Below are 26,919 nucleotides of genomic sequence, written 5' to 3' on the forward strand. Positions count from 1 at the left end.
CTACATGCACATATGCAGTCTCTATAGTCATGTTCTAGAACCTAAAAAGCACCTGATAACAGGAATTCTTAGCCCTGAAAGTATCTCAAACATCAATCCTTTCATATTTCTCTTTTCCTGACTTCAAGGATAAAAACTAACTTGAAGCACGAGGTGCAAACCTGCCCAGGGATCCAGAGGAACAAGACAGAATGACCAAACAGGAAACAAACACCTTGAGAATGGACTGCAGTCCTGGGAGTCTTCTGAAGAAAGTAATAATAAAAAGCCTCTACATGTAAAATCTGAAGACAAATGGATGCACCAAGGCATGAAATGAGGCTCTAAAAAACTGAAATAATCAAGGCAGGTCCAACAGTTTCTCTACTGTTCTATACCAAATCTTGTGGGGGAAAATAAAAGTTGCTTTCCTGGCAGGGAAAAAGAAAAAAGTGATCCACAGATAATCCAGTTGGGCTCTTTAAATACACAGCTGACTTTGTATCAGGCAGAACAGGCTGCAGGGTGTACAAGGAAAAATTCAAAACTCTTCTTTGGACAAGACTGTCCTGTTGTAGCCCCAAAGCTGCTGAGTGGCAGACCCCATCACAGAGATGGCCTTTCCTCACCAGAGAAGTCTGGCTGTGCTTCAGCTCAGACACACTGGGCAAACTGGGAAAAAAGAAACACAGAGGCCACATCTGGAAATACACTGGGATGCAAACATCTGGAAGCTGAGCCTCTTCACCTCTGCATTTTTACTCAGCCCTTATTCTCTGGCCAAGGTGCCTTCTTTTGGCTGTTTCCAGACTATGGAGCCCACAGAGCTGAGCGAGCCCCTCCCAGATTCAGTGTGGCTGTTCTTGCACACACTCAGGGGGAGGCACAGGAGCTGACTGAGCACCCGAGGCAAAAGAGGAGAGATTAGTGTTAGAGCTACAACTGTACTAGAAACACAAATACCTTCACTGTGGCAAGTCTGATACCACAAGGCTGACCACAGTCATGAGTGCAAAACAAGCTGCGAATGCAAGAAAGAGAAAGATGTGAAACAACATCAAGAAGCACAAAGTTTATCCAGGGAAGGTATCATGGATCCCCTAAAATCCTGGAAGAGGACTCCAAGCTGTTATGCTTCACAAATACAGCCCAGGACAGCTCCAGCATCTCATGCAATAGCAACCTTAGCCTAGTTTCTTCACTACAGGAAAGCTCTCTTCCTTCCTCTAGCAAGAGATAGTAAAGCAAAAATTCACAGAGTCAACACAGAACAAAGGCACTGACTCATCTCCTGCCTCTGAGGTAGCAGAGGTGGAAAGCTGCATACACTTTTTCAACAGGAACAAAACAGGTTGTCCTTTTCTGTTTTTTACAGTGAGCAGTGGCAACATTTGCAGCATGAGCAGGCAGGAGTGCACACTGACTGCTGACACCACACACCAGCAGGGCCAGACCTGGTCATATGGGAGTTTTCAGCAGCAAATAAAACAAGAGTCCTGTATAAGAGCAAGAACAGAACCAGCTTCTTAAGAGCAGCATGGCTTGTGGCTGCTTTAAAAATACATGAAACAACAGCCTGAGAGACCTCCCCTCACTAACCACCCCCATGTTCATCAGTACTTCAGTTGTGCTCAGCCACCAAAATGGTCTCAGTGACACAATAACCTTGCAAAATGCCCACCAAGTGATCTCAACCATTCAGTTGGTGGCTGCCCATGGGCCACAGGACTGGGCTCCCAGCTGCAGTGACACCCCACAGCACTGGGCAGGCTCTGCTGAGGCCACCTGTGCCCTGGCTGTGCCACCACCCCCTGCACTGCCCCAGGGCACCTCTGCAGTGCCCACAGACACCCAGCACACCCTGCGTGGGAAGCACCAAACACACCCCACCAGGCACAGAAGAGCAGCAGCCAGTCAAAAAAACCTGTGCAAAGGCAGTTACTCAGCAAGTGTTCCCCAGATGGGGCTGAGCTGAAAGTGCCCCCTAGAACACAGCTAACAGTGCTAACAGAATGCTTGGGAAATGCTTGCACAGAGAAGCACTGACATTCTGGTTCTGCACTTCTTGGCTTACTTTAAACTGAATGCCACTTCTGAAAAAAAAATGCCTGGCACATGAGCAGCAGACTTTTGAAGTGTAGATGTTGCACAAAGTACTGAATGCACAGTTAAGAGATGTCAATAAACCCTTCCATTTAAGAACTGAGTGGAGCAACTGTGTCATTTGTATTTCAATAATTCTTAAAAACCTCGGAATGAGGCCATCATTCCACTGGATACTGTAGTAACAGCCCCAACTCTCTAACTTGAAAAATAGACAAGTTTGAATTTAAGTAAAAATGTAAGACACAAGCAAGAGGGCAGGATGCAGCACAAACTGTCATTACAAAAAATAAAAAAACCTCCCTAAAAATACAACAAGCAAATTGCTCAAATTATAGCATAACTGGAGTTTGGGGTCAACAATCACAGCCATAATACAGTGTGGGAAAGGCTGATTAACTGTAGTTCAACTACTGCTGTTTAGATATGATAACATTCCACTTTCACACCATTTACACGCCTTCCAACAGCAGCAGAGGCAGATTACAAAGAGCAAAGAGGGTGGGAGGGGAAAGACTTTTCGAATAGGAAGCAAAGGACCCTTCATAAGAGTATTAACCGACAAGGAGAACAGCTACAAAACAAGGTGTCTGTGAGCTTACAGCCCATTCCAGGGACCATTTAAATCTCTCCTCATCTGAGGCTCTTATTCATGAATGTTGACATTCCAGCCCCGCCAGCACAAAGCACAGGGCTTAACTGCACACCACAGGGAGCTCCCAGGAAAACAAGTCAATTAGGAAAGAGTCACGTGCAAGTACTTGGTTTCTTTAGAGACTACAACTTCTTTTTTTTTTAAACAAAAATAATCAAAGCAGCTTTCACATAGTGATCGTTTTCACATCATCTAAACGCAATGGTTGTCAGTAAGAGCTGGTGTGAATATTCACTGTTCCGCTGTAGTTTCAAATCCTGGGAAGTGAATCCCATTTAGAATTCTAACAATAACCCTCCTTTACCAGCAGTTCTTCCCCTTGCCAATGTGTCACAGATTGCCTCTCCCGCTCCCAAACGCTGGAACACAATTCTCTGATTTGTGTCTCAGCAAGGGAACTTAATTAACAAACCTAATCCTACATGCAAATTCTGCTCCCCAGTTGCTGGGAAGTCCCTCCCAGACAGCAATCTGGTTTTGGGGAGGCTGAAGCTCCTCGGCAGCAGCTTTGTTGCACACAACGATGTAATAATGTCCATGAAAAACACCAGATAACCTTTTAAACCCAGGCAATTCTGCAGTGCAATAAGAACGTTTTCCAACCAGCAAGTGAAGTAGTTCATTTAGTGAACAAACTCCAAAGAAATTCCACGTTCTTTTCACTGTAACTTGAAAAAAACTGCATTTAAAGCCTGCTCCTTGCAAGCAATGTGTTCTTCTAAGTCATCTGTCAACAGTCCGAGACTGAGCTTTTAATAAATAACTCTGAAAACAAAGTCCTTAATTACAAGAACATGATGTGTATAATTATGAAAATTGTACAGTTTTGTCCTGGCAGAAACTTTTAATTTCTTTGCTGAGATATAGAAACTTTGGGAAGACTCATTATGCCTTGAGCCCAAGACTAATTGTTCATGGGAAGAGAAGGGGAAGAGGGGAAGAAACAAGCAGCACCCAGGATCAAGGAAAGCTCAGGTAGCTGAGGAAATTTACTGGAGAAATTATCTTTTACAGCTTGGCAGAAAAATGGCAGAGCAGCCCAACAAGCACAGCATATAACAATTCAAACAAATTAAAAGATTAGATGAGGATGAAACTAAAAAAAAAAAAGTGAAAAAGATTGAAACTTTGCAAAGTTCTTGCTAGTATTTCTTAACACATCTAAAAAATGAACTATGAAAAACCAGGAATACAGGCAGCAGCTTTCAAACATCTTAATACTGCATAGATTTTAAGTTCTGTCCACTCATATGTAAGGAATCAAAGTTTACTGCCAAACAAAACTGTCATGCATACAAATAGATTCGATACCAGAATGTCTGGATTAGAAGCCACATTCTGCCACATTTAACCCTGCCACCTCACTGAAACTAGTGGGGGTAATTAAAAAGCAACCCACTGCTCACTGCAGAAGGATGGCATTCACTGTTAACGGTGCAGCAAGAAAACAAGGGAAATTTGACAAAAGAAAACAAAATAACAAAGTTAGAAACAGTCAAGGGATCTTTCTATTCAAACTAGAGAGCACACTAGTGGTGGTAGGACCTCAAATCACCACATTTTAAGCAGCATTCATTTAATTTGCACAATTAAGCCCTGATGCACCTAAAAAATAGCTAATACACGTATTCTTAGCAAAATGAAATAGATGGTAGCAATACACACAGCAAAAAGCAACAACTTCCACACGAGGAACAGAAATATAACAAGGTACATATAAGTAAGAATGTCACCCCAAATTTATGTAAATGCACACCCTTTTTTTTTTAAACTAAACCCTCAGCACTTGTGCAAATACAATGATAAATAAAGAAGGGGAAGCAACAGGGAAAATCCAGTCTAATAAAAGTTTAAATTCATATGTCTTTGCTGGGAAGCAACCACAAGAGGACAGACGACAACCTACAAGTATCTGAAAGATGTAAGCTAAAAAAGAAAGCAGCATTAAGGAAGGAGAACAGAAATGAGAGAACACATTAAGTCAGAGCAAAATTCTGGTCAAGCATTTAATTATGTATGGAAGTTGTTATTTAAAATATCACCGGTTAAGGACATTCAGAATTAAATTAGAAAGGGTTCTAAGAGAAACCTCACCTAAGCACCTGCAAAGACAGAGGTTACAAGATTAATTACTCCTGATGATATTTCCAAGTTATTAGCTTCCTACTATTATAAATGCAACTCATCATATTTACATATAAAGCTCAAAAAAGTGTTCAGAGAAGTATGCACATCGAAAGAGATAAGATAAACCCTGGATTTAACAATTTGGTTTAAACTAGGGAATATGGCTTGAGGACATTTTCTCAATTCATTAGCAAATGTTTGAAGTGATCCTGGATGAGACATCAACTACAGCAAGGCACTAAAATGGGCAAGACTCAAATTTCTCCCAAATTCAATTATGTCTTCCCATTAACCTTCTCCTGCTTATGCTCAGGATGTTAACAAATGAAGAGGATTTTTCAGAATACTGAACACCATCTACTACAACCTTGACATTGTAAACATATTTGTGCATTTTTCTCCCCTTTCCTTATAAATTGGTTTTAGAGCTTTAATAAAGTTATTTCCAACAATTCTGAACCAAACTATTTCATATTCCACCTCAAAGCCAGGTGGGGGTTGGTCTCTTCTCTCAGGCACTCAGCAATAGGACAAGGGGGCACGGGCTTAAGCTCTGCCAGGGGAAATTTAAGTTGGATATCAGGAGAAAATTCTTTACAGAGAGAGTAATCAGGCATTGGAATGGGCTGCCCAGAGAGGTGGTGGATTCACCATCCCTGGAGATTTTTAAACGCAGATTGGACATGGCCCTGAGTGCCATGATCTAGTAAATGGACTGGATTTGGACCAAGGGTTGGACTCGATGATCTCGGAGGTCTTTTCCAACCCAATCGATTCTATGATTCTATAAAAACCACCTTTCCCTTTTGCTCTCCCCACCCACCACCCTGACAAAGGCCTGTAGCACATGTACCACAGGTCCCAGATGTGCACTGAGGTGTGCAGAACCACCCCGAAGCACACGAGGGCTCTACCACCACCTTACTGGGAAGGTTTCAAAGCTTTAAGGGAAAAGAAAGCAGGCATGAGACAAGCTGGCTCTAGCCAAGCTCCACGAACAGCCCTGAGCAGCTTTAGCCTGGATCACCTGTGTACAGCGCAGCACATCCCACTGGCAGCTCACCTCGACCTCGAGAGGAACTTCGACCTCGAGGAGCCCCCACCACCGTTCCTCCTCCGCGTCCCGTCAGCCGCAGGACGGCAGCACTGTTTACAGACATCGAGAAATTCCTCTGTGGAGACAGGGCAGGGTCAGTCACACACACACCGAAACCACAAGCACTTATCGTCAGCCTAAACTCAGCCTAACCCCGGCTTTGCTTTCCCCGTGCTCAGCACAAGCCCGTAGGACTGACACCAGTAAGGAAAAGGATTCCCCGGGCACAGGAGCATCTCTGAAAGGATGTGGTGGACATCAGTGCACTTGCCTACACCTGACACCATGAATTAATGGCAATTCTAAACTTCATTCTTTAGCAAAGCAGAAACATGTAAAGAGTAACATAAAGTTATATTTACCAATATTCTCTGCAGAAATAAGCCTTTCTTCCCCCCTCTCTAAATATATCACAGGAGTAATAGGCTTTGGGGAAAACTAAGTGTACTTAAGACTTCTGAAATCTAAGTGATACTCCTTTTAATAAGGCAATAAACACCAGTAAAATTCAATTTTATTTTCATATTAATTGCTAAAGAAAAAGCTATTTCAATAAAGAATGGATAATTATAACCAACTCTGGCCCCATTCTCTGAACACAAATAGTTGGAAAACTGGGCCAAAAGATCCAGGAGCAAGTTCAGAAACATTAGCAAGCAAACCTGGATTCACACACACTTTCTGACTGCCAGTTTTAAATAATTAGAATGCAAAGGACTCCAAACAGCTGTTACACTTAAAGCAGGCAAGTGCTTACATCAACTCATCTGAATTACTATGACTTTGAAGGTCTTCAGAGAACAATGAGACAAGCAATTACATACTATTTAAAATCTAAATGGCTAACATCAGAGCCAACAGGCATTTGAAGGAGTTTTAACCCATTTCAGAAACTGCTTGGTATGTGCTTCCTAGAAAAGTAGATCTTCCTTCAAGAGAGAATTGGTAACTAAGAAGACTTGAGGGGAAAGAAAAAATGCAGTCATGCATGGCAAAATAGCAAGGTCAGCCTCCAGTAAATCTGACTATTTTCCCAGCCAGCTCTTGAGGTTTAAAGCAACCATTTCATCAGCAAGTCAAAAGGAACCACCTCCATTTGCCTGGAAACAAATCACCACCTTTCCTGCTGTTGATACTTCTCCTTTTTTATGAAGAAGGGAATATTTCCCTACAAAACCATCTTTAAGCTACTTATCAGATTCATTGTCTTGCATAGGAGATTCCTTACTTTTTATGCCTTAATTCTTCCAGTAAGGACAAAATAGTTATCTCCCTTTTCCAAATGTTCTTTAACTTTGCCATTTCTGTCTGAACTCAGAGCCAATTCCCCCTCCTCCTGTGGCAAAGGGTGAGATCCTCCTGTGCACAGTGACAACAACCCACATGGAGAGATCACAGGAAGCAATAAAAAAATCAAAACAGCAAATCCCACCCTCCTACTGATCAGTGTATTCCTTCAATGCCCATCCCTGACAATGCACACCAGAGAGCAAAGCTGCCCCAAAACAGGGGCTCAGTTAATGCTTTAGGAGCAAATGGAAGAAGCCTTTAAGAAACAGATGTCAGGAACTCCATCACAATCAGCAAGAGTTTGAGCCTCCCCTACTCCACGGGCAGATAAGACTAAAACCACTGAATTCTTCCCTGTTACAAACAGGAATAAAGGGGCTGGGCAGAAAGGCAAAGGAACCCGTGCTCCACAGTGCCAGTGGTCCATGGTGGAAAGTTCTGTTAAAGCCATCCACAGAAACCTTCTTTTCTTCAGACACTTCCATGGAAACAGATCTCAGACAAATCTGTGATATTATATAACAAAACCTACTACAAGGTCAATCAGTTGAGCTCTAGGTTAGCTCAGCAACTCTATTATCACTAAAGAAACATTCTACATAAAAAGAACCAGCAACTCCATCCAAAGCAGACCCACGACCTGTAACAGGGAATACTGTAACCCTAAGTATCTGCTGGTTAAATTCTACAGGACTAAACAAATTAAAGCTTAAATTCACAGAGCTGCCATAACCCACCACCCACACCCAGATAACACATCTTTCCATCAGCCTGAGACAAGTTCTTCCAGCCACAGCACACACACAGCTGCAATGCCAGCGGGTGCTGGGACTGCAAGAACTGCTCTGAATCCAGGCCCAGAGCAAAAGCCTGACAGAGAAATGCTAACAGCTTCACCTGCACCCTACCCAAAGTACCCCTGCTCTAATCAGGACTCCCAAATCTCTGCCCCCCAAGCTCTGAGACAATAATTCTATCTTAAGTATTCACAGAGGGGGTAAAAAGGGACTTTTAAACTATCTTTTATCAATCTTAGTGGTAAGAACTGCCCTGTACCAGGACTGGCAGCAAATCCATTAATATTCACCTCACGATCACTTCTGAACATGATTCTTGATGATAAATGATGTTTATTATGTCATGGGAACAAACACCAGGAATTTCTAGTAGCTTAAATCATGGCATTCCCCTGGTATCTCAAATCAGCCATGGAGAGAGGAAAATGGACATAGAAAACCAGATTGTTCTCGTCCTCTGGGTCCCCAGAAAGCATTAATGGAAATTTATTAAAAAGGGAATATGGACCTCTTCTTTCAGATTAAGATTTTTGTGGAGATTGTGGAGAACTGTTAAGGTGCCTAAAGGTTCCTGTATGATTACAGGTGAAAAGGAGCAGGAGAGAGCAGTGACACAGGGCACACCAACTCCTCAGGACTTTTCAAGACTGGTGAAACACTGGGCACTGCAGCAGAGGACCACCTATCCCTGAAGCTCAGCAGCACTTCCCATCTTGTCTGTGCCAAGAGGCCACTCAGCACACTTTCAATACCACAGCCCTGAACTCGTATTAGTCCTCCCAGAGTACACCAACAACCTCCAAAAGTGGGTGTCCCCCTGAACAGCCAAAGGCCTGCAGTGCTCTCTGAAGGACTCCACTGTGCAGCAGCAAACAAATCTGTCAGGGTATTTACACCGAGGTTCACTCTTCTGCTGTGCTACTCTATGTCTGGCTGAGCATTTCTTGTTCCTGCTCAAGAACAGGAGCTGGGCTAAGACTTCCCATAAAAGCACCCTCTCAATCTCAGCTCCCTTTTTAGACTAACTGTGACATGAAGTGCTTACAATGTATCCATGTGAACTCAAATACAACTGCTGATTACAAACTAAACCATCAGCACCTTGTGTCAAAGGACAGCATCCTACAGAGATACAAGAAATATGAATCAACTCTGAAGAGGGAGGAATTCCAGAAGAGGTGAAGAGGATATACAAGAATACCCAGGCACAAAATGAAATGAAGAATTCAAGAACACAACAGCACGGAGCAAAGGAAGGAGGATGCTCTGACATCTTAAATTAATAGTAACACTACCCACCCCTGCAAAAATCAAAGTACTCAAGCCAGTAAAGATACTCAGCTTTCTATTAGAAAAGTAACAAAATAACCAAACAACAGTATTATGGAGTAAGTGCTAAGAAACATGACAAATTGGAGAGCAGCTTCAAAATCAAAAGTTCTGACAGCCATAAAGAGGGAATCAATCCAGAGTCAAAAGTCAGAGGCACTGTCCAGAGCAGGGCAGGCAGCTTTCTGCACTAGGAATGCCATTTAAATCCAGGGTTTTTCAAACTACCCATATCAGTCATCTCTGAAATGGAATCTTTATGGACTGCCTGTTCTCACTCTTATCTTGTTCACCAATCAGCCACATACCTATGGAGACCAAAGGAGATAATCAAGCAATTGCCTGTGTATGGAGTCATTAAGAGCACTGGATCCTTCTAAGAAATGCTAACAGTCAAAAAAGTTCACCAGTTGTCCAAAGGGCACAAAGTTGAAGCTACAGAACTCAGACACTTCTAGGACTCTATGATTACAAAAGAGAAGGTGATCTAAAACCTGGAGAAAATTCTACTGATCTGAAAATGGCACATACTCAAAAAATAGGTAACATTTCCCAGATGGTGATCCCGGATTTAACAAGCTGACATCCACAGAACACTGCATGACAAAATATCTGTTCAAATTTAAGACAACAATTGAGCATGAACAGAATTTAAACTTTATGCTGACACCGTGCTTTCATAATTTCTTTCTCCAAATTCTCCAAATCTCAAATTTTATGGTTACTCTTCATTTTGTTGTTTTATGGTATACTCTTCATTTTGTCTTTACACTACTGACAATCTAAAGATTTAACATAAACAAAAAAAAGGATACCAACCTGTTCTTCTTCTGTAAAAGGTACAAGTGCCAGTGGTGGCAGGGGCTCCTCTTGTAAAATAGGCAGAAATTCCTTATCCAGAAGGTCTGAAGGTATCTGCATCAAAGGAAAAGAGCATTCTACTATATCCAAGTATTTCCACTTCAGGGATGATGCCACAGACGTTGATTCACAAGAAATGTTATCCTGCCAGCTCTGTGTCCATCCACCCAGTGCACCAGTGCTTCCCATAACATTTACCAGGGGTGGGTGGAACTGCAAATTTACCACCCCCAGAAAAAAAATTCTTATAGATTTCCAAAGAACCCCCACACACAAGTTCACAGACATCAGAATACAAAATTACACAGCACTGCAGCTCAAACCTGAACCAAGTGAAATTTCATTTGGTAAATTAAAAACTATTGCTTTAACTCCAATGCACTTTATAGCCAGACTTTTATTCAGCAAAACTACCACACACAGCACAAAGGCTGTATTTGATTTAAAGTCAGCAAGTCCAATTTACAACCAACAAGGAGAGTAAAAAACCACAAACAAAAAACCCAAGTAAAACAAAACTATATGTATAAATTAGCTAGAGAACACTGATGATTTAAATCAAAATAAACTTTAACACTAATTTTGAATCAGAAGCTCCATCAGCAGATGTGACCTTGAGAATCTGGACAAGAAGCTGCAATTACAGCCAAGTGAGGTCTAATTATGCCAACAGAAATCTGTTTCAAAAACATTTAGTTCAGAATACTAAAGACTTTTTATATTTTCATTTGGGCACATGCTAGCAGAAGCTTTCCTGCTTTCAGTCAGTGTATCTTTTAATCAGAAAAGCAATCTTTGCTGGCTGAAGATGAAGCAAAGTTGAAGATGACCCAGTGAAAAAGGACAGGGTACAAGACACAGCTTAAAAACATTGCCCTGAGTAGTTAACTAGAACCACTGTCAAGATAAGTAGAATTTCTCAGCCCTCTGGAAACACCTGGGTATCAAAAGCAAGACACAGTCTAATGATAATGCCTTTCTGGCAAACATACAGGGAGAAAATCTTCTTTTGGACCACTCCTAAGGATGAGGAACTTCCTGTGACACAGGATATTCCAAGGTTGTTCTGAATCAGTCACAAGTGCAGAGGCCTCAGCAGCACCTGCTCTAGCACACAGTGAGCCTCTGGCTGGCTGGTTTATTCCAGCACAGCACCAAGGTTTAAATCACAGCTCCCCAAGGCTGAGCAGGACAGTTCTGCATGTCAGAGCAGGGCTTTCAGGAGAACACACTTCACAGGCTCACAAACACCCCTGACACTCAGTGCCCCTGTGGAAGCAGCACAGGGCTCCCAGCACGGAGTGTCAGCAGGGCCATGGCAGGGCAGGAACACAGAGCTGGGTGTGCACAGCCCTGTGCCAAGCTCAGGGCACAACCTGACACCATTTCTTGCAGCCCCTCCCTCACTTGAGGGATTGAGATTCCCAAGGCACTGCATGCTGCTTCAACAACAAACCAACCTCTGTCACCAGCTGCAGGAAAACCCAAGGTTTACAAATGCAGAATGTTGCCTGAAAGGACCTCTGAAATTTTACATCATCTTTTACACCACTGAGAGCCTTGCTTGAAATGAAACCAGGAGGAAGTTCTTGACTTTCTACACTGTCCTAATGCATTCCATGTGCCTGATTGTATTTGTGTCCTGATTCCCAGAGAAGGGAATACCTGAGGACTGCTCTCATTGGGCCAGTTACCTGCCAGAACGAACAGCCTTAATTTGGGATAAATGTGGATCCATTGCCGTTTTCAGATGATCTGCTAACATGATTTATTGCCTGACTTTGTAGCTGAATCAAATAACTATTACGCCCTACATAAATAAAATCCTACTGAGGCAAGCAAATATGCACAGTTGCAAGGAGACTTTAACCCTCAGTCATCTGTGGCAGTGGGACTGAATATGGCAATCAGGTTTTTTGTTCTCCAGGGTACAGGAAGTTGCCCCTAAAGAGGCAAAAAAAGAATCGAACATAATGAATGCAGTAAAAGTGGGATCAAATAAGTACACACACACAACCCCCCCCCACCAAATCAGACCTCTTCAGTCGGGGATGCCAAGGGACACATGATTTCTCTGCCCACAATCCCAAAACACAAACCAGTATTCCTGATCTCAAGGCTCACTAGGAGCACACCCATCAGGCCTTTCCCTGCTCACCTTGTTATCCTTTAGAAAAAGTGCCAGCATTTCTTCTCTCCCGTAGCGATAGTCTGCTAGTTTGTACTTGGGCAGGGCCGGAGACAGCGGAGGGGATGTCACGCTCCCACCGCTGGACAGGGCTCGCAGCCTGCAACAGAGACAAGCCATGGCACTGACTGAGGGGGTGCCACCACCCCCTGGGCCACTGGGCCACCCCCCCGGGCCACTGGGCCACCCCCCTGCACAGGCACAGCCTGGGCACAAACACGACAAACAGAGGAAAGACCAGTCACAGTTTCGGTTCAAAACTCAGCCTCGGTGCTCCAGCGGTGAAGAGCTTCCCTCACTTCATCCACAGCCAGGACAGAGAGAAAAAACATTCCCAGGAGCACAGCAAGGAACTGAACTGGCCCAGGAAAACTCTTATGTTGAACATATAGCAAGTTACTGCACCCCTAAAGCCTTGCCTGAGCTGCTTGCACTGCCTGCACACAAATCAGTTGTCCATCTTCCACAGATATTCACGGCAACATCTTCTTTTGGACAAGAAAAATTCTTACCATGCTGAGGACAGTGCAGCAAACATTAACCACGAGTTTATTCAGCTGTTTGGCAAAGTTTAACACTACAGCACAGTAAATTTTGCAATGGGTTTTCTTCTTGTGTCTCTGGAATGCTTCTTTACTACAAATCCTTTTCCAGAAATTAAAATTAATGGTTTGTTTGTTGGGTTTTTTTTAGAGTGCATATATCATTTAGCTTGGGGTATCAATAAAAAAGATGCACAAAATACAGTGCCACTATTTCAGAGACATTTCAAGCAGTAGTCTAACTTATGGTAACAGATAAATATGCAATTACATTTGCTCCCATCCCATACAGGCAAGTTAATGGACTTCTTGCACATAACATCTTACCATTGTATGTGATTCCCACCCTGCAAGTACATTAGTCTCCCTTCATACAGTCACTTCCTCAGCTTCACAAATATTCTATATTTTTAGGAATTTTTTTTTGAGGAATGTTTCACAAAAGGATGTATGTGTCAAGAAACAGAACCCTGACCATTTTCCTACTTTTTCCTTAATGTGCATCTTAGAAAAGCAAACAACAAAACCTCTTCTCAACAACTGAGAAATCCACGGAAAGGAAGGTGCTCTAAACTGTAACAATGATTCAGAGGTTACCTTTCACCTAATTATTGAAGCATGCTTTGATTTGCTTTATTGTTCTTTAAACAGAAAGGAAAAAGCAATTTGCAAGTCAAATGTTGATCTTATTTTTTTAGTTTGGTGCCACCCCGTGGCAGGTCCTTTACACACCACTTCCAAACAAAACATGCCTGGGGAAGAATTATTCCAAGGATTAGATGGCTCAGTGCAATGTTCAGTGTTTGATCAATGCAGACCAAACGTGGCCCAGAGTTTCACTGTGAAGTGATACAGCAGCTTGTGTGACAGACACGACTGCACTGCAACCCAAAGCAACAATTATAAACCTTATATTCCATCATTCCTGTAAAAATCTAGTAACTCACTCAAGTATAATACATATTCCATACACAATCTAATCTGGTTTTTAAACTAAATGGAGACTGAAGTCCCTTCACTATGACACAGCAATCGAGCTACTGTTAAAATGTGCTTTTTTTAGAGTTGTCTTCCCCCTTCTTTTTAATATAACTTTGGCTTCCATCCATCAAGAATCTAATCATGTCTGTCTCTTACACTGAGGAGCACTCCAGCACAACATCTCTTCCTGGTGGGTGTATTTATAGACAGTGATAGAGTCATTCTTTAACCTCCTTTCCATCTAACAAAATAGACTGAGCTCTCATTGTTTCCCAGCCCACAAATCATGTCTTCCTTCTTGGCTGAATCCTCTCCAATTTCTGGGCATTGTGCAGAGAAGTGTGTCAGCAGAAGTGAAGATGTTATTCCAGTAAGTCTCCCCACATGCTGTGCAGCAGTTATGTTTCCCAGGCCCACTCCACACCCCCAGGATCACATCCCTCTCCAGAAACCACACCACCCACAAGCCTTGTTTGTAACTGAAGCCACCAACACTTCAACAAGAGACTGGAACAAATAATGAATAATCACACCTGTGCAACCATCCCTTAGCAAAAACCAGGACAATGCATGTCAGACAAGCTGAAAACTAACAGCTGACAAAATGACAGGACATCAGGGATTCCCTTTAACACAGCAGCTCATTTTTCCTGACACTTGCAGTGCACACATGCAGGATACTACGACACAAAACTCACTTTCATCATGTTCCATACAGGGGTTAGGTTTTTTGAACAGTGGGAAAAGAAAAAGCTTGCTTAGCTACAGATTTAAGTCCAGTGAGGAGAGTTTAAGAACTTTCTTATTAACATGTAGCACATGGAAAGACCAAACAAGCACATCTTCAGTCACCCTGTGCACACCTCTGGGATCATACACATTATTCTACTTGGTAGCAATGTAAATATCATGCCTTAATGTAACATAAAACCCAACCCATTTCATACACAAAGTGAAGACTAATCTTACAACATTGCCTTCAACCCCAGGTCAGGGACTGAGGTGAAGCAGGATGGAACAACAAACATATCATATCCCATTCAGTCTTATAATCAGTTCTGTTCCAAAGGACAGAAATTCATTTTAGACGAGGTTCTGGAGTCTCACAAACCAGACAAAACTTACCATTCAGGCCCAAAGTTAAGTGTCTGAGTTTCTGCTGCCATTTTTTTCCTGTTCTATTCCTCTTTTCTTAAAAAGTGTGAACCTGAAAAATAAAATTGTTTACAATGAAAACAGCTGGATTGATACAGTCCTTCATAAATTAATTCACAAGAGAAAAGCACATCTGGTCATGCAAAGAAGTAAAAAAAAAATTGACATGGAAATTTTTTTTTAAGGAATCCATTTCATTCTCCAACATAATTAATTTACTAATATAGGAGCAACTGCATCAAGATCTCTTCCCTAAATCCCTCTTTTAACAGATCAAACAGAACTCTGGATCAGTGTGTCTGAGGAAATAATTTGTACAAACACTGAGAACTTGATGTATAATCCCCTTCTGTAAGAACAGTAATGCTTAATTAACAGAATTGCTGCTTCCTGACAATTACAAGAGGATAAAAACCTACTAGAATTACAGCAAGACAGATTTGCCAGCTGAGTGGCAGAGTATTCAAGAAATTTCCACTGCTCTTTCTTGAAAAATAAGCCTTCTAAAGCCTGAGTACATCCAATGCTACGACATCCTCCAAAAATCTGCAGGCAAATGACAGCATTTCTCTCATTCTTAGTTTTATTAGGCCAAAAAAAAAGCCTAACTTAAGATTTGGGCTACTTTCATTCCTATCAGCCAAGGTCCTGCAGACACAGCAAAGGTATGTTCCTACATATCCAGAGTGTATGGACAAGAGTAGAGAAAGCCACACAGGAAGGAAGGGACAAGACTAAGGGAAGGCTACAAAGTTTTTTCTGTCAGAGCCAAGTCCAGCCCAGGAAGCTCTAGAAAAGTGTCTTTTGCAGCCATAAATACAGCCCCTCTTTCCTTCCAGCAGCAGCAAAACCCAAACCTGCAGAGGAAGGAGGTTTGGCTCTTCAAAAATCAAACACACTGTAGGCAAAGCCCAAAGAAAAAAGGATTTGAAGCATTACCTACAGACACTGGTTGATCAGACTTGAAGAACCCATCCAGGACAGATGGGAGGGAGGGAACTCTGCTGTATCAGAACTTTATTCCCTAACAGACCCAGGGACTAAATAACCAGCTTTGGAGTTTGTCTGTACTTTGTGTGAAAAGGTGATGGAAAAGAACAACGAAATGTGGGGAGGTAGAAAGGGCACTAGTTACTGAAGGAAACAAAACAAAACCAAACAAACACCTTTTTTTTATATACATGTTACAGAAGTAATGATACTAAAGTTAAAGAAAATAAATCAAGACCCTCAAAGTGACAAAATGACAAAACATGCTAAAACCAAACATGCTAAAACCACTAGAACACATTTTACCCAAATCTTTTGGGCATAAGATTACAAACAGTTATAGAACTCCCTGCAGCCTAAACCTACCAACCAACATCTGGCTTATGGATTTTTACTACATGGAATACCCATTTTTTTCCATACACAATGTAATTTATATATAAACCTTAGTATTTTTATTTTCACAATAACCCTATATAATGAAATGGAATTATCCTCACTACCTGCTCCAAAAGCTAATACAAAAACACCCAGCTATTCTTACAGGCCCAGTTTGAGATGATTTTGGTCTGAGTTGCCTTTTTGAAGCAAGTGACAGCTCATTACAGCGTTCCCTGTGCATCACTTATTATTCTTCCAATCATAATACAGGGTGAGGTACCCAAAGAAGACAAAGCAGCCACTTGTGAAAATATTGCAGGTCAATTCTAGCAAACCATCGTGCACACTCTGGCAGAGACAAGCCTCTAAAACAATTCCTAGAAGCCTTAAGTGGATGGCTCTGCCCCTGCACTTCCTGCAGTGCCTGTAATCCTGCTGCTGGAGGGGTGGAGAGTTTCCAGATCAGCCCATGAGGATCACCAGGGAACCTGGGATCTTTAGCTCCTAACATCAAAGCTAGCTTAGTAACAGTCATACCAAAAGGGCTGGCACTGAATGTTAGACTGCCACCAAAACACAGTTGAAAAGCATCAGATATAAGGACAAAGCACTAAAAACCAGTAACAACTGAGCCATTTACTGGGGTTGGACCCACTGGGCCCCACCCTCTTCAGCCTCTGCACTCCCTTCCCAAAAAACCGAGGATGCTGTGTCATCTTTCTCTGCCAGACTCCTAAGCACTCGAGTACCTACAATACTCAAAGCCTTCCAGTATCATCCCAGTGAGCTGCAAAACAGTTTTCCCTGTCCCTCCCTTTGGTCACCACACTCATTTTGAGAACTCTTTGCTGACTTCCTCCTTCTGTATTGCATTGAGGGAGGTTACTGCCTCCCTACAAGTTCTGACTGTGAGGATTTTGAAATGAGACACCTCTAAGTGAGTGAAACTGTAACTGAACAGGCCCCCAAAGACCCCCAAAACAGAATAAACCCCAGATGTGCAGATGATTTGAAGAGGTTTAACAGGTGGATTTAATAGGCAACGTTATCCAGAAATAAAACACACATGAAAAAGAAATTAGAGGCAAAGCTGAGAGAAAACCATTGGAAAAAAGAGGCACTCTGGGAATGGGCAGGGACTTGGGAGGAGGAAGGCAGAGAGCAGGGAAAAGACTCAGGAAAGCTGAGACAGCAGGTGTGCCAGAGGAATACACTGAGCTGTGTCAGAGCAGAGGAGACAGGGAAAGCAGGAACCATGTGCTGCTTCTCCTGGTTCCCACAGCAGGGAAAAGGGGAGAGGAACCTCCACAGGGCCTGCTCAATGCACCTGGCTGGTGCAGAGGAGAAGCTGCACCAACTGGAAAGGCCAGTCAGGGTGGACCAGGCAGCACTCCCTTCACGAGAGCAAAGAGTCAGGGTGGAGCAAGAAAAAAGGAGCAGAAATTAAGGGAAGGGAATGAATGAGCAGGTCATGAATTCAGCCATTTTGGCCAAGGAAAAGGCATGAATTTATCACATCTTTATCATCTAGATAATTTTTTTACATTTTGAACTTCAGTATTAATAATTGAAACGTTGATTTTGGTCTTTTTTTATCAATGCTGCCTCCTTATTAATCAAGGATCGCAAAAATAACACGTATTTGCAAATTGCAAAAATAACATAACTTATGAAAAGCCCCTTTCTGAACTGCTGGTTTTGTGAATCAGGGTTTTCCACAAATAAATGGCTATCAGTGGTGGAATCCCCAAGCCACAGATGTGATCTGGGCAGAGCACACAGGGACAGACTCAAGCTGAAGGGAGAAACTGAGGCACTGCTTTGATCCTGGCCAGGTAACAGCTCTGCTTGGCCAAGAAGGCTGCCCAGTGCTTCCCACCAGTCCACCCAAGAGGAACATTTTCCCCAAAGTCTTCTACAAATCAGGTCAATCCTTGATCAAGGTGCCAGTGCAACCCTACAAATGGCTGCAGTTTTCCTGCATATCTGGGGGGAAAATGGAATTGCTTCATAAACTGAACTGGGACCCCATTTTCCTGGGGTGATCCCACCAACCTGCTGTCAGCATGCAGGGCTGAAAAGAGAAGAAATCACACCAACCCCACCATCAACCTGTGGACCAGCAAGAGAAAAACCACCCCTGTGTTTTGTCAGCTGTTTAGCACTTTGAAAATCAGAAGTCCATCCTCCGAGCAGACATAAAATGTAATCCAATAACATTAAGCCCTTAAGTGGCTTTCACTCACAATTACCAGGTAATATAGATGCACAAGTTGCTATCAGCAACACTCCTTTCATTGGTTCACTGCAGGTAAAATGGTTACTTTACCAGGCTTGCAGGTTTTGACATTATTTTTCAAGCTTGCTACTTAGTACCTGACAAATCTATTAAAGCTCTCAGAAACATCTGCTACAGACACAAGTTGGAACTTGATTCTACCGGCCAGATTTGTGCATTAAAATGCACAAGATGTTTCAGTTGGAGGTCTATAATTACTGTGGCACACTTTGCCCACAAGCTCTGGTATTTTAAAACATATAGCTAGCTAATAAATATCCAGGCAAAAAGCTGTTTTCAGAGACTCTTAAAGACCTAAACTACCATGTTGTACCAGACCTTGCTCAGCTTCAGAATATACCAAAAAATGCCATTTTAAGATTTATCCCTTACTGACAGGCACCAGAATTAAGATTTTCAGGCAATGTTAAATTCCTACATTTCCATTACAGAACTCTGTCAGCTTGCACCACTTGGCAATCTGTCTGTTCTGCTGCTCCAGATAGAGATGCACTGATTCTCAGCATTCCAAGTTGAGTCTAGGCAGTGGCTGCATTCAGGTCTGCCCATCTAATCTTTCCTACAGACAGAAAAAAAATTAAAGATTTGGACTGTCACTGCAATTTATAGCTTTGGGGCTGCTGTGTGCTTAGGGTTTTTATTAACTTTGGAAACCTAAACCTTGGGAAAAAAAGGTATATCACTGATCCTTCCTATACACAGCTATTTTATTTTGAAATTGTCTACTCTTTGATTGGAGGTGTTTAGGAAGAAAAATATCCTTTCCTTCCAAGGTAGTACTGTCACTACTGCAGGTTTGAAACAGCCTTTCAAACCTATAAATTGGCTGAAACTTTGAGAACCAAAGAACACAACAGAGATCTAACCTAAGCAGGTTGAAGTGCACGGAATTGGGTTCTCCCTAAATAAAGATGGGACAGGAATTTAACAGCAGTGTTCCACCATGCAACAGCAACATTACAGCAGGATGATAAAACCTCACCTTCCTCAAGCAAGAAAACATTCCACAGGCAGCTACTCTAGCTGGCTGATGGCAGTGCCAGCAGCTGTGTTTTTAAAAAAAATTAACAGGTTGACTGAATAATTAATGCTGATTTTCTCTAATTCCTGAAATATTAAAGAAGATCCAAAACTGTGTGCAAGCAAGCCACTTTTTAAGCACAGTGGTAAACAGGATGACTCAGGTGGCTCCCCTACCTGCCTGTCTGATATTAATCACTGGCTAAAGCAGACAACACTGATTAAAGGACTCTGACATAATTATGGCCAGGCAACACGGATTTATGAAAGGCAGTCAATCAAAATATACTTTTGTAAGGGTAGAAATTTCATTGCCCCAGCAAGTAGGTGAAATAAATTTTAATTTCAGCAGGACATTCCAATTCAATAGAACTCTAAAAAGGACAAAATCATTCAGAACCACATGAAAGGTCTCAAATCATCACAAGATACTTTTTCTTTTAATCCCCTCTTCCAAAGAATACACAACCACCCATTCTCAGAAGGAATAAAATTCACAAAACCACGTTAAGAAGCTTTCTCCTACTTCTACAGGGTCTGTAGCACTGGCCCACAAAACTCCTAAAACCTAAGGATGAAAACATGGACGTGGTAAATAATGGGAATGACACATCATCAATGGTGCCATCATGAATTATTCACCTTGGTCCAGTACAGCAGGTTGTATAAGGCCAGGTCAGAAGAGTCACTAGCAGAAAACACAGGTGATACACAACTAATGCAGGACTATTCTGGAAAAACACAGTCCTGAAACCAAGCTGAGATTTATGACATTAATCAGCTGAAAAAAAAAGCACATGATACAACATTGACTAAAAGAGCTCACAGGAAACACTTAACACAGGAATAAGGAAATACAGAGTAAATATACACCAAATTGTGTCACTGAAGGGATACTGTGTCCTGCTCTGCTGTAAGAGGCAAAAGAGCTGATAAGTCAGGAGTTCAAAAATTGATAGAACATGACATATACACCTTACAGTGACAAGAAGAAACACCAACACCACACTAAGGCTCTATTTATTAAGCTTTGAGAAAAAAAATTAAGTATTTTGCTCCATCTGTAAATGATCATGCAGGTTAAAAAGGCTGAAGACTCAAGTTTATTCAGTGAAGGGACATGTGAGGATAAACAGCAAAGTGAGTTGTTTTCAGGTCAACACTAAATTTTCTAAAAGGTATGTTCTAGTTTAAACAGAAAATGAGTCAGGAAAAAAAATCCATTAGTCACATTACACAAGATGCCAGACAAGTCACAGGAGTCCCCTCTGGCTTGCCCAACCTTATTCCTGATAAAGGCAGTGGATTTTCCAAGGCCCATCTACCCACACGCCAAGTTTTTCCCAAGGGAACAATGTCCAAACCATTCACTTCTCCAGAAACTACACCTCTGTTATTACTCTTACATTTTTAGATCTCCTCAAGTCTTATAACCTCCCTGTCTCAAACCATTGCAGAAGTGTTTCAATCTCTCGGCAGTTTCTGGTCAAAAATTGCCCGTGACTCCCTCAAATGGCAGCTCCAAGCTGCCACTCCCCTGCTCACTCCACACAGATCCCTGTAAAGCTCCACGAGCACTGCAGCTCCCAAAAGGCTGCACTCCAGCCAAGGGTGACAAACACAGGGAGGCTCAGAATCCCCTCCAGGAGAGGATGACACCAGAGACTAAGGAGACCCACACACCTAACCAAGAAATAAAGTTAAGTATCACAACTCCAGATGTTTTCTCCTTTTCCTACCTCCTGCTTTGAGCCTGGTGGCTGGAGGTGGGTTGGGAGCTCCCCTCTCCTTGCTCCACCTGCACACAGACAGCCAGGAACACTTTTCCTGGGCTCCCCAGAAGGCAGCGTGACCTCCACCTTCATTCCCAGTCTCCAGCCAAACACAGACACCAGCGATTAAGCTCCAAGCAGAGTCAGGGAACCACACCCTTGGCCTTGCCACTGGCTGAAACACAAACACTTCTCCTTCCAAATCCTATCCCAAAATCCTGCCAGCGCTCTTGTTTTCCAGCTGAAAAAATCACTTCCACATCTGTGTACCTTGTACATCCAGAACTTGCCGGTAGTTTTAGTAATATTTATAATAATTTTAGTAATATTTGGTCTGTGCCATTCCACAAGATGTTAGGGATCAGGATGCCTGGTCTGCCTCCCTGCTCCCCAGCAAGGTCAGCAGCCAGCAATGCGAATGCACCCAAAGCTACACACCCAGAGGTGCTGCAGCAGCTCCCTCACCCTCCTCACACACATTAGCCAGCCCAGACACACAGTCAGGGTGGAAGAACACAGTTCAGACTGTGCTCACTGAAAACATTCACTGAATTAACAAATCTGGCTTCTTGTGGGGGCTTGGGGCTTTGTTTTACATGTCATAGACATAAAAGAGCTTCTTTGGGCTTTGTGGGAATTGTCTCCCCCACGCCTTCCTAAAGTTTCCTACTCATGCAGTTCTGAGCCTGTACTCCTATACTTCAGGAAACATTCAACACAGAGTGTGTCTGACAAAGGTCCTAACAAAGAATTACAGAGTGTATCACACTGCATACCTTGGTCAGCCAGGGAAACAGAGGGTAACTGGTTACTATGTACGAATTGCAACACTTTTTAATAGCTTACCACTTCTCTTCATGTTAATATTGCTGAAGATATTCACTTGTTTTAAGGTAAGAACCATATCTTTCAAAATCGACTTGTGATGTCTGGTCCTGCCTTAGTACTCTTAAAGCTTAGTGCAACAGAGAAAATTACATATACAGATGATTCAGCATTAACTAAGCCTATTGTAAAAGCTTCCACTGGCTTTAATGGTAGTTGAACTGGGTCTCTAATTTATTAAATCAAGTTATGAGATGCCTTTACTTAAAAATCTTACCATATGCTACTTCCATGATGAGCCCCACTCACTTTCCATCACACACAGTCTAACACTGACGTCAGCCCTGCTTTGAGCAGGAGGCTGGAGCAGACAACCACCAAGGCTCTTCCAGCTAAACCATCCTCAGATTCTAACAGACATGGCTCAAAAACCCATTTATACACCCCATCACTTGCCAGCCACACCAACTCCTTGCCACACAGCATTCTGACCAAGGCTAAAGGCTCGTGACTTCAACTCTCCATCCATCACCACAGAACTTCACCCCAAGTCATCTCCTCAGTGCCCAAAGCACTTCTTCTCCTTCTGCTCCTTCCAGTCTGAACTGACCCACCACCACACACACATCACATCTGGTTTTACCCAAACTGACCTGCCCACGGACATCCACAGCCTCTGAATCCCCCACTCACACAGTCAGTACATTTATCATAAAACACTACCAACAGGATGCCAAGTGTTTACAGTTGTTGTCAGTGACAGGAGGAAGATTTTTTTTTTTAAGTGTTTCATTGTAACAACGACTCGAAACAAGTATTTCTCTGCTGAATAAAAAGGACAGAGTTCCCCCAAGCAAACACTGCCTTCCCAAAGGGCAATGCATCACGCTTGCTTTCACCAGAAGAACAATATTTAACAACACCAAAATATTTTTCTGGCCAATTTTTGTAAGGTGTTATATGTAAGCTTGTTTATCTCTTCACGATGCCAAACTACATATACAAGAGCCACTGTTAAAGCCATCAAGTGTGAAATGCTGCAGGAGGATTTTTCTAGATTCCCTAGATTTTTTTCAAATGTATGGCCAAAAGGAGAGAAAGTGATAACACAGTTTTAATAACTCGCTGAGGGAATCAAAAAACAGCAAGTGATCCAAAAGGCACATCAACAAAGCAGTATTTTAAAACAATTCTCTAAGTGTTCATCAGAATTTCTCATTGACCTACAGACTCTGTTACAATCTCTACACAGCTCCTGGTATTCCTTCTGCTTTTCTCTGTAATCCTGGAGTCTACATATCCAGCTTCTAAGTATTCCAAGCTTTAGGGATTACAGAACAGGCTGACTCTTGAAAACACACATTTCGATTTCACACTTGCCAAAAACCTCGGATGCATCAAAACAATTCTATGCATCCCTTCCATTACAAATAGAAAAGAAGAAAAGCAAGAAGGACGTACAAATTTCAACTGCAGCTTAGTTTCCCACGCAACATCAAACCATCACACGGTGTCTGAATTCACGCAATGTTTAATCACCTTTAGAGGAAATGGACTGACCAACCTCCCTCTGCAAAAACAGAGAAGTGGACACATTTTGCAACCAACACACTGTGGCAATCTCAGCTACTGACAAAGCCACGCAGAGACCTCAGCCTGCTACAACCCCCAGCTGAGCTAAACATGAAAAAGTAATGGTATTAAACATCCCCATGGTGAACTGCATGGTTATATATATCTACACACCAACCACAAGAGGGCCAATGCTGTACAGACCTTGTCACTTAGAGCACTTCACTCTTCTTAGTTCCATCCAGAACTCAGGTGCACCTGGAGCAAACTTGCCAAGTTTTCTCAGTTCTGGCCATTTTCAAGCCAGATCACTTGTGCAACCAAACAAATGGTCAGGAGTTGATAGCAAAAGAGAAAAGGAGCAGCTAAGCTGGGCAGAAAACTGAGTTTGTTCCCCTGAGAGCAAACCCCATCCCCCTGCAGCATTTCACACACCTAGTGCTTAAACGTCACTCCCTGAATTCAAATAAATTGATGAGAAAACCACACAAAGAAAAGTCCCTTTCAACACAAATGCTTCCCCAGTAACAAAGAGATGGGTTTCTCCTTACCAAAGCACCCAATGAATCTCTAGCAAGAGAGGAGAAGGCAGGAGAAGGCAGATCAGGCCTGTGCTTTTATGCCCACAAACAGAAATTTTATTGCTCTGCCCCTTAGCTCTGTCTATAATCATGAATAAAATATAGCTTATCTCCACTAATCTTTGAGTAGAAGCACTGAGAGGGGAAAAAATAAAAACAGAAAAATAAGGGGAAAATGCTAGGAAAGGGATTTTTTTTTCCTGAATCAGACTTAGTACCATACTTTAAAAAGCCCTAAGGAAGAATTTTAAAGACCTCAATGAAAGAACAACACACACGTGACAGTTACTTGAACTTACAAGATCAGACAAAAGCAGGCAGAGTCAAATTTCATATTCTTAGCATTTCAAATAAATTAATAAACAAAGAGCTGAAGGCCTGAATTACTTTAAAGAGGGGGCAGAGGGGAAGGCCCAGCCCATGGTCCAGGTGCCCAGGTCATCTTCAGCAGTTCCTGTGAACCAGGGTTTCCCTTCTAGGTTTAAATACAAAGATCTTTCAGCACAGACAGGTGGATCAATACCAGCACAGCCCTTCAGCCAGTCAGCTGCCCCAACAAGGTGTTCCAGATGACTCTGACATGCACAGCTGTTTTTATTTTAATGAAGTACCTACAGATCTTAAAACACCTGCCAATTTTTTTCTTATATTCGGGTACAAGGAACTCCAGTTTGTGATAGAATTTCATTCAGACAACTGGCCTCAGCAGAGATGCAATGGTGCTTAGTCTCAATTCCTTAGAAACACCCAAAACCTTCTTAGTACTCCTTTTCTACAAACAAAGTTTTTTCCTCAATCCAGGAACAAAACAGTAGGGAAAAAATTAATTGTAAAGGCCTCAACTGTCTATTTACAAGCATTTTTTTCCCACTCACATCCTCATAGAGATCATATTTTTAATTTCCTGTAAGTTTTAGAAGGCAAGAAAAAATGCTAATAGGAGCACCTGATGATATTTTACCTCAAGACCAACACCTGTAATGAAAAGAGGATCTGCAAGAGTCCAAGTTTTTGCTGTGGTACAGAATTTTTTCTAAGCACCCTACAAAACAAATCATGCCTGCTACAAGACTACTGGGCATTTTAGTTCTGTGCTCTTTTTTTAAAAGACAGGGTCAAGAAACCATTCACAAAAGGCCCCAAAAGAAACACAGTGCCCAGGTACCCCCATGCATGTTCCTGTATCCAGGGCCTGAGCAGCTCTTAAAAACATTAAACCTCGTGATTTACACTCAGGACTGTCACACACTGAAAGGGGCTACCAAAGGCTCAGCACAAGAGGTGACATCCCCCTTCCAGGAATAAATCTCTGCCTTCTCTTTAATCCAGTGGACTAGTAAACAGAATCTTTAATTTTTTTTTTATAAAACACACCTTCAGTGAGAAATTAACACCAACACACATCTGCTGACACCAGCTGACTTGTAGAACTACACGAACCTGGGGAGCAAAACAGGTGCAGAAGGGGCAAGGGACACTCCAACATTTCTGTTGGCACACCCAGGATCGACTGGGACCCGTTTTCACCTCAGCACCAGCCAACTGTTGAAAGGATGCTTATTCAAGGGAATGGCAAGAAAACCAGCACCTCAGAGTAGTAATGCTCTTATTATCTATTGCAGCCAACACCAAATAACAAGAGCTTAAAAATATCAAAACAAAGCTTCTGCTGTTGACAACTGCAACCAATTTTGTTTACAAAGGTTCCCAATTATCACACTGTGCATCAACCAAATGTTCCATTCACAAAGCAGCAGATGAATTTGTGTTTATTAAAGAGTTTCTTAAGAACAAAAGCAACCAGCAGTGTTATGGGAAAAGGAAAAAAAAATTACACGTACTTTCCAGGAACTTGCCCAAGTCAGCTCCTGAAGCAAGAAAACAGAATGAGCAGCGAGAAGTTAGAAGAATATAATGAGAGTTCAGAAGTTCCTTCCCCACCCACCCAAGCAGGCAGACACTCAGAAGTTACAGTAAGAGCAGCACACCACGAACGTTGAACCGAAGCTTACTGGGGAAAATGTAGGGTTTTATTCCAGAAGCACTACTTGGCAACACCTCCTTTTGGCCTACACCTTGTCCCACTTCAAAGTGTAGCCACACGGGACTAAAAGAGCGGAAACAGCTCTGTTGACACTGAAACTACTTGTCTTGGATCAATACCAAAGGCACACAATGCTGATCGATGGTCCCTTCGGCCTGCCAAGGCCTCTCCAGTCAAACACTGCCGGTCACGGCTGCTCCCGGCGCCCGCTGCCCGCGGGGGAGGCTCGGGGCTGCCACGTTCCCCGGGCTGTGCCCCCTGACAGGGTCGGGGTGCCGGAGCGGGGCTCCCCGCGGCGGGCTGGCAGGGACGGGTGAGTTCACTGGGTCAGT

The 26,919-nt window shown here is 42.5% G+C and overlaps 1 protein-coding gene across 1 annotated transcript in view; it reads right to left on the bottom strand.

The window, feature by feature from the left end:
- The window catches only part of GIGYF2 (GRB10 interacting GYF protein 2), a 78,753-nt gene extending 51,966 nt beyond the window's left edge, over positions 1 to 26,787 (bottom strand). Inside the window, exons 1-5 of the mRNA XM_018083105.2 lie at positions 26,385 to 26,787; positions 15,074 to 15,155; positions 12,396 to 12,525; positions 10,196 to 10,291; positions 5,928 to 6,036 (exon numbers count right to left, since the gene is read on the bottom strand). Of these exons, the coding sequence (XP_017938594.1) occupies positions 5,928 to 6,036; positions 10,196 to 10,291; positions 12,396 to 12,525; positions 15,074 to 15,114 (376 nt within the window). The 5' untranslated portion in view covers positions 15,115 to 15,155; positions 26,385 to 26,787. The remainder of the gene's footprint in view (positions 1 to 5,927; positions 6,037 to 10,195; positions 10,292 to 12,395; positions 12,526 to 15,073; positions 15,156 to 26,384) is intronic.
- Positions 26,788 to 26,919: the final 132 nt, after the last annotated feature.

The sequence above is a fragment of the Manacus vitellinus genome, unplaced genomic scaffold, assembly GCF_001715985.3.
Source record: "Manacus vitellinus isolate BGI_N305 unplaced genomic scaffold, ASM171598v3 scaffold_60_pilon, whole genome shotgun sequence".
Classification (NCBI taxonomy): Eukaryota; Metazoa; Chordata; class Aves; order Passeriformes; family Pipridae; genus Manacus; species Manacus vitellinus.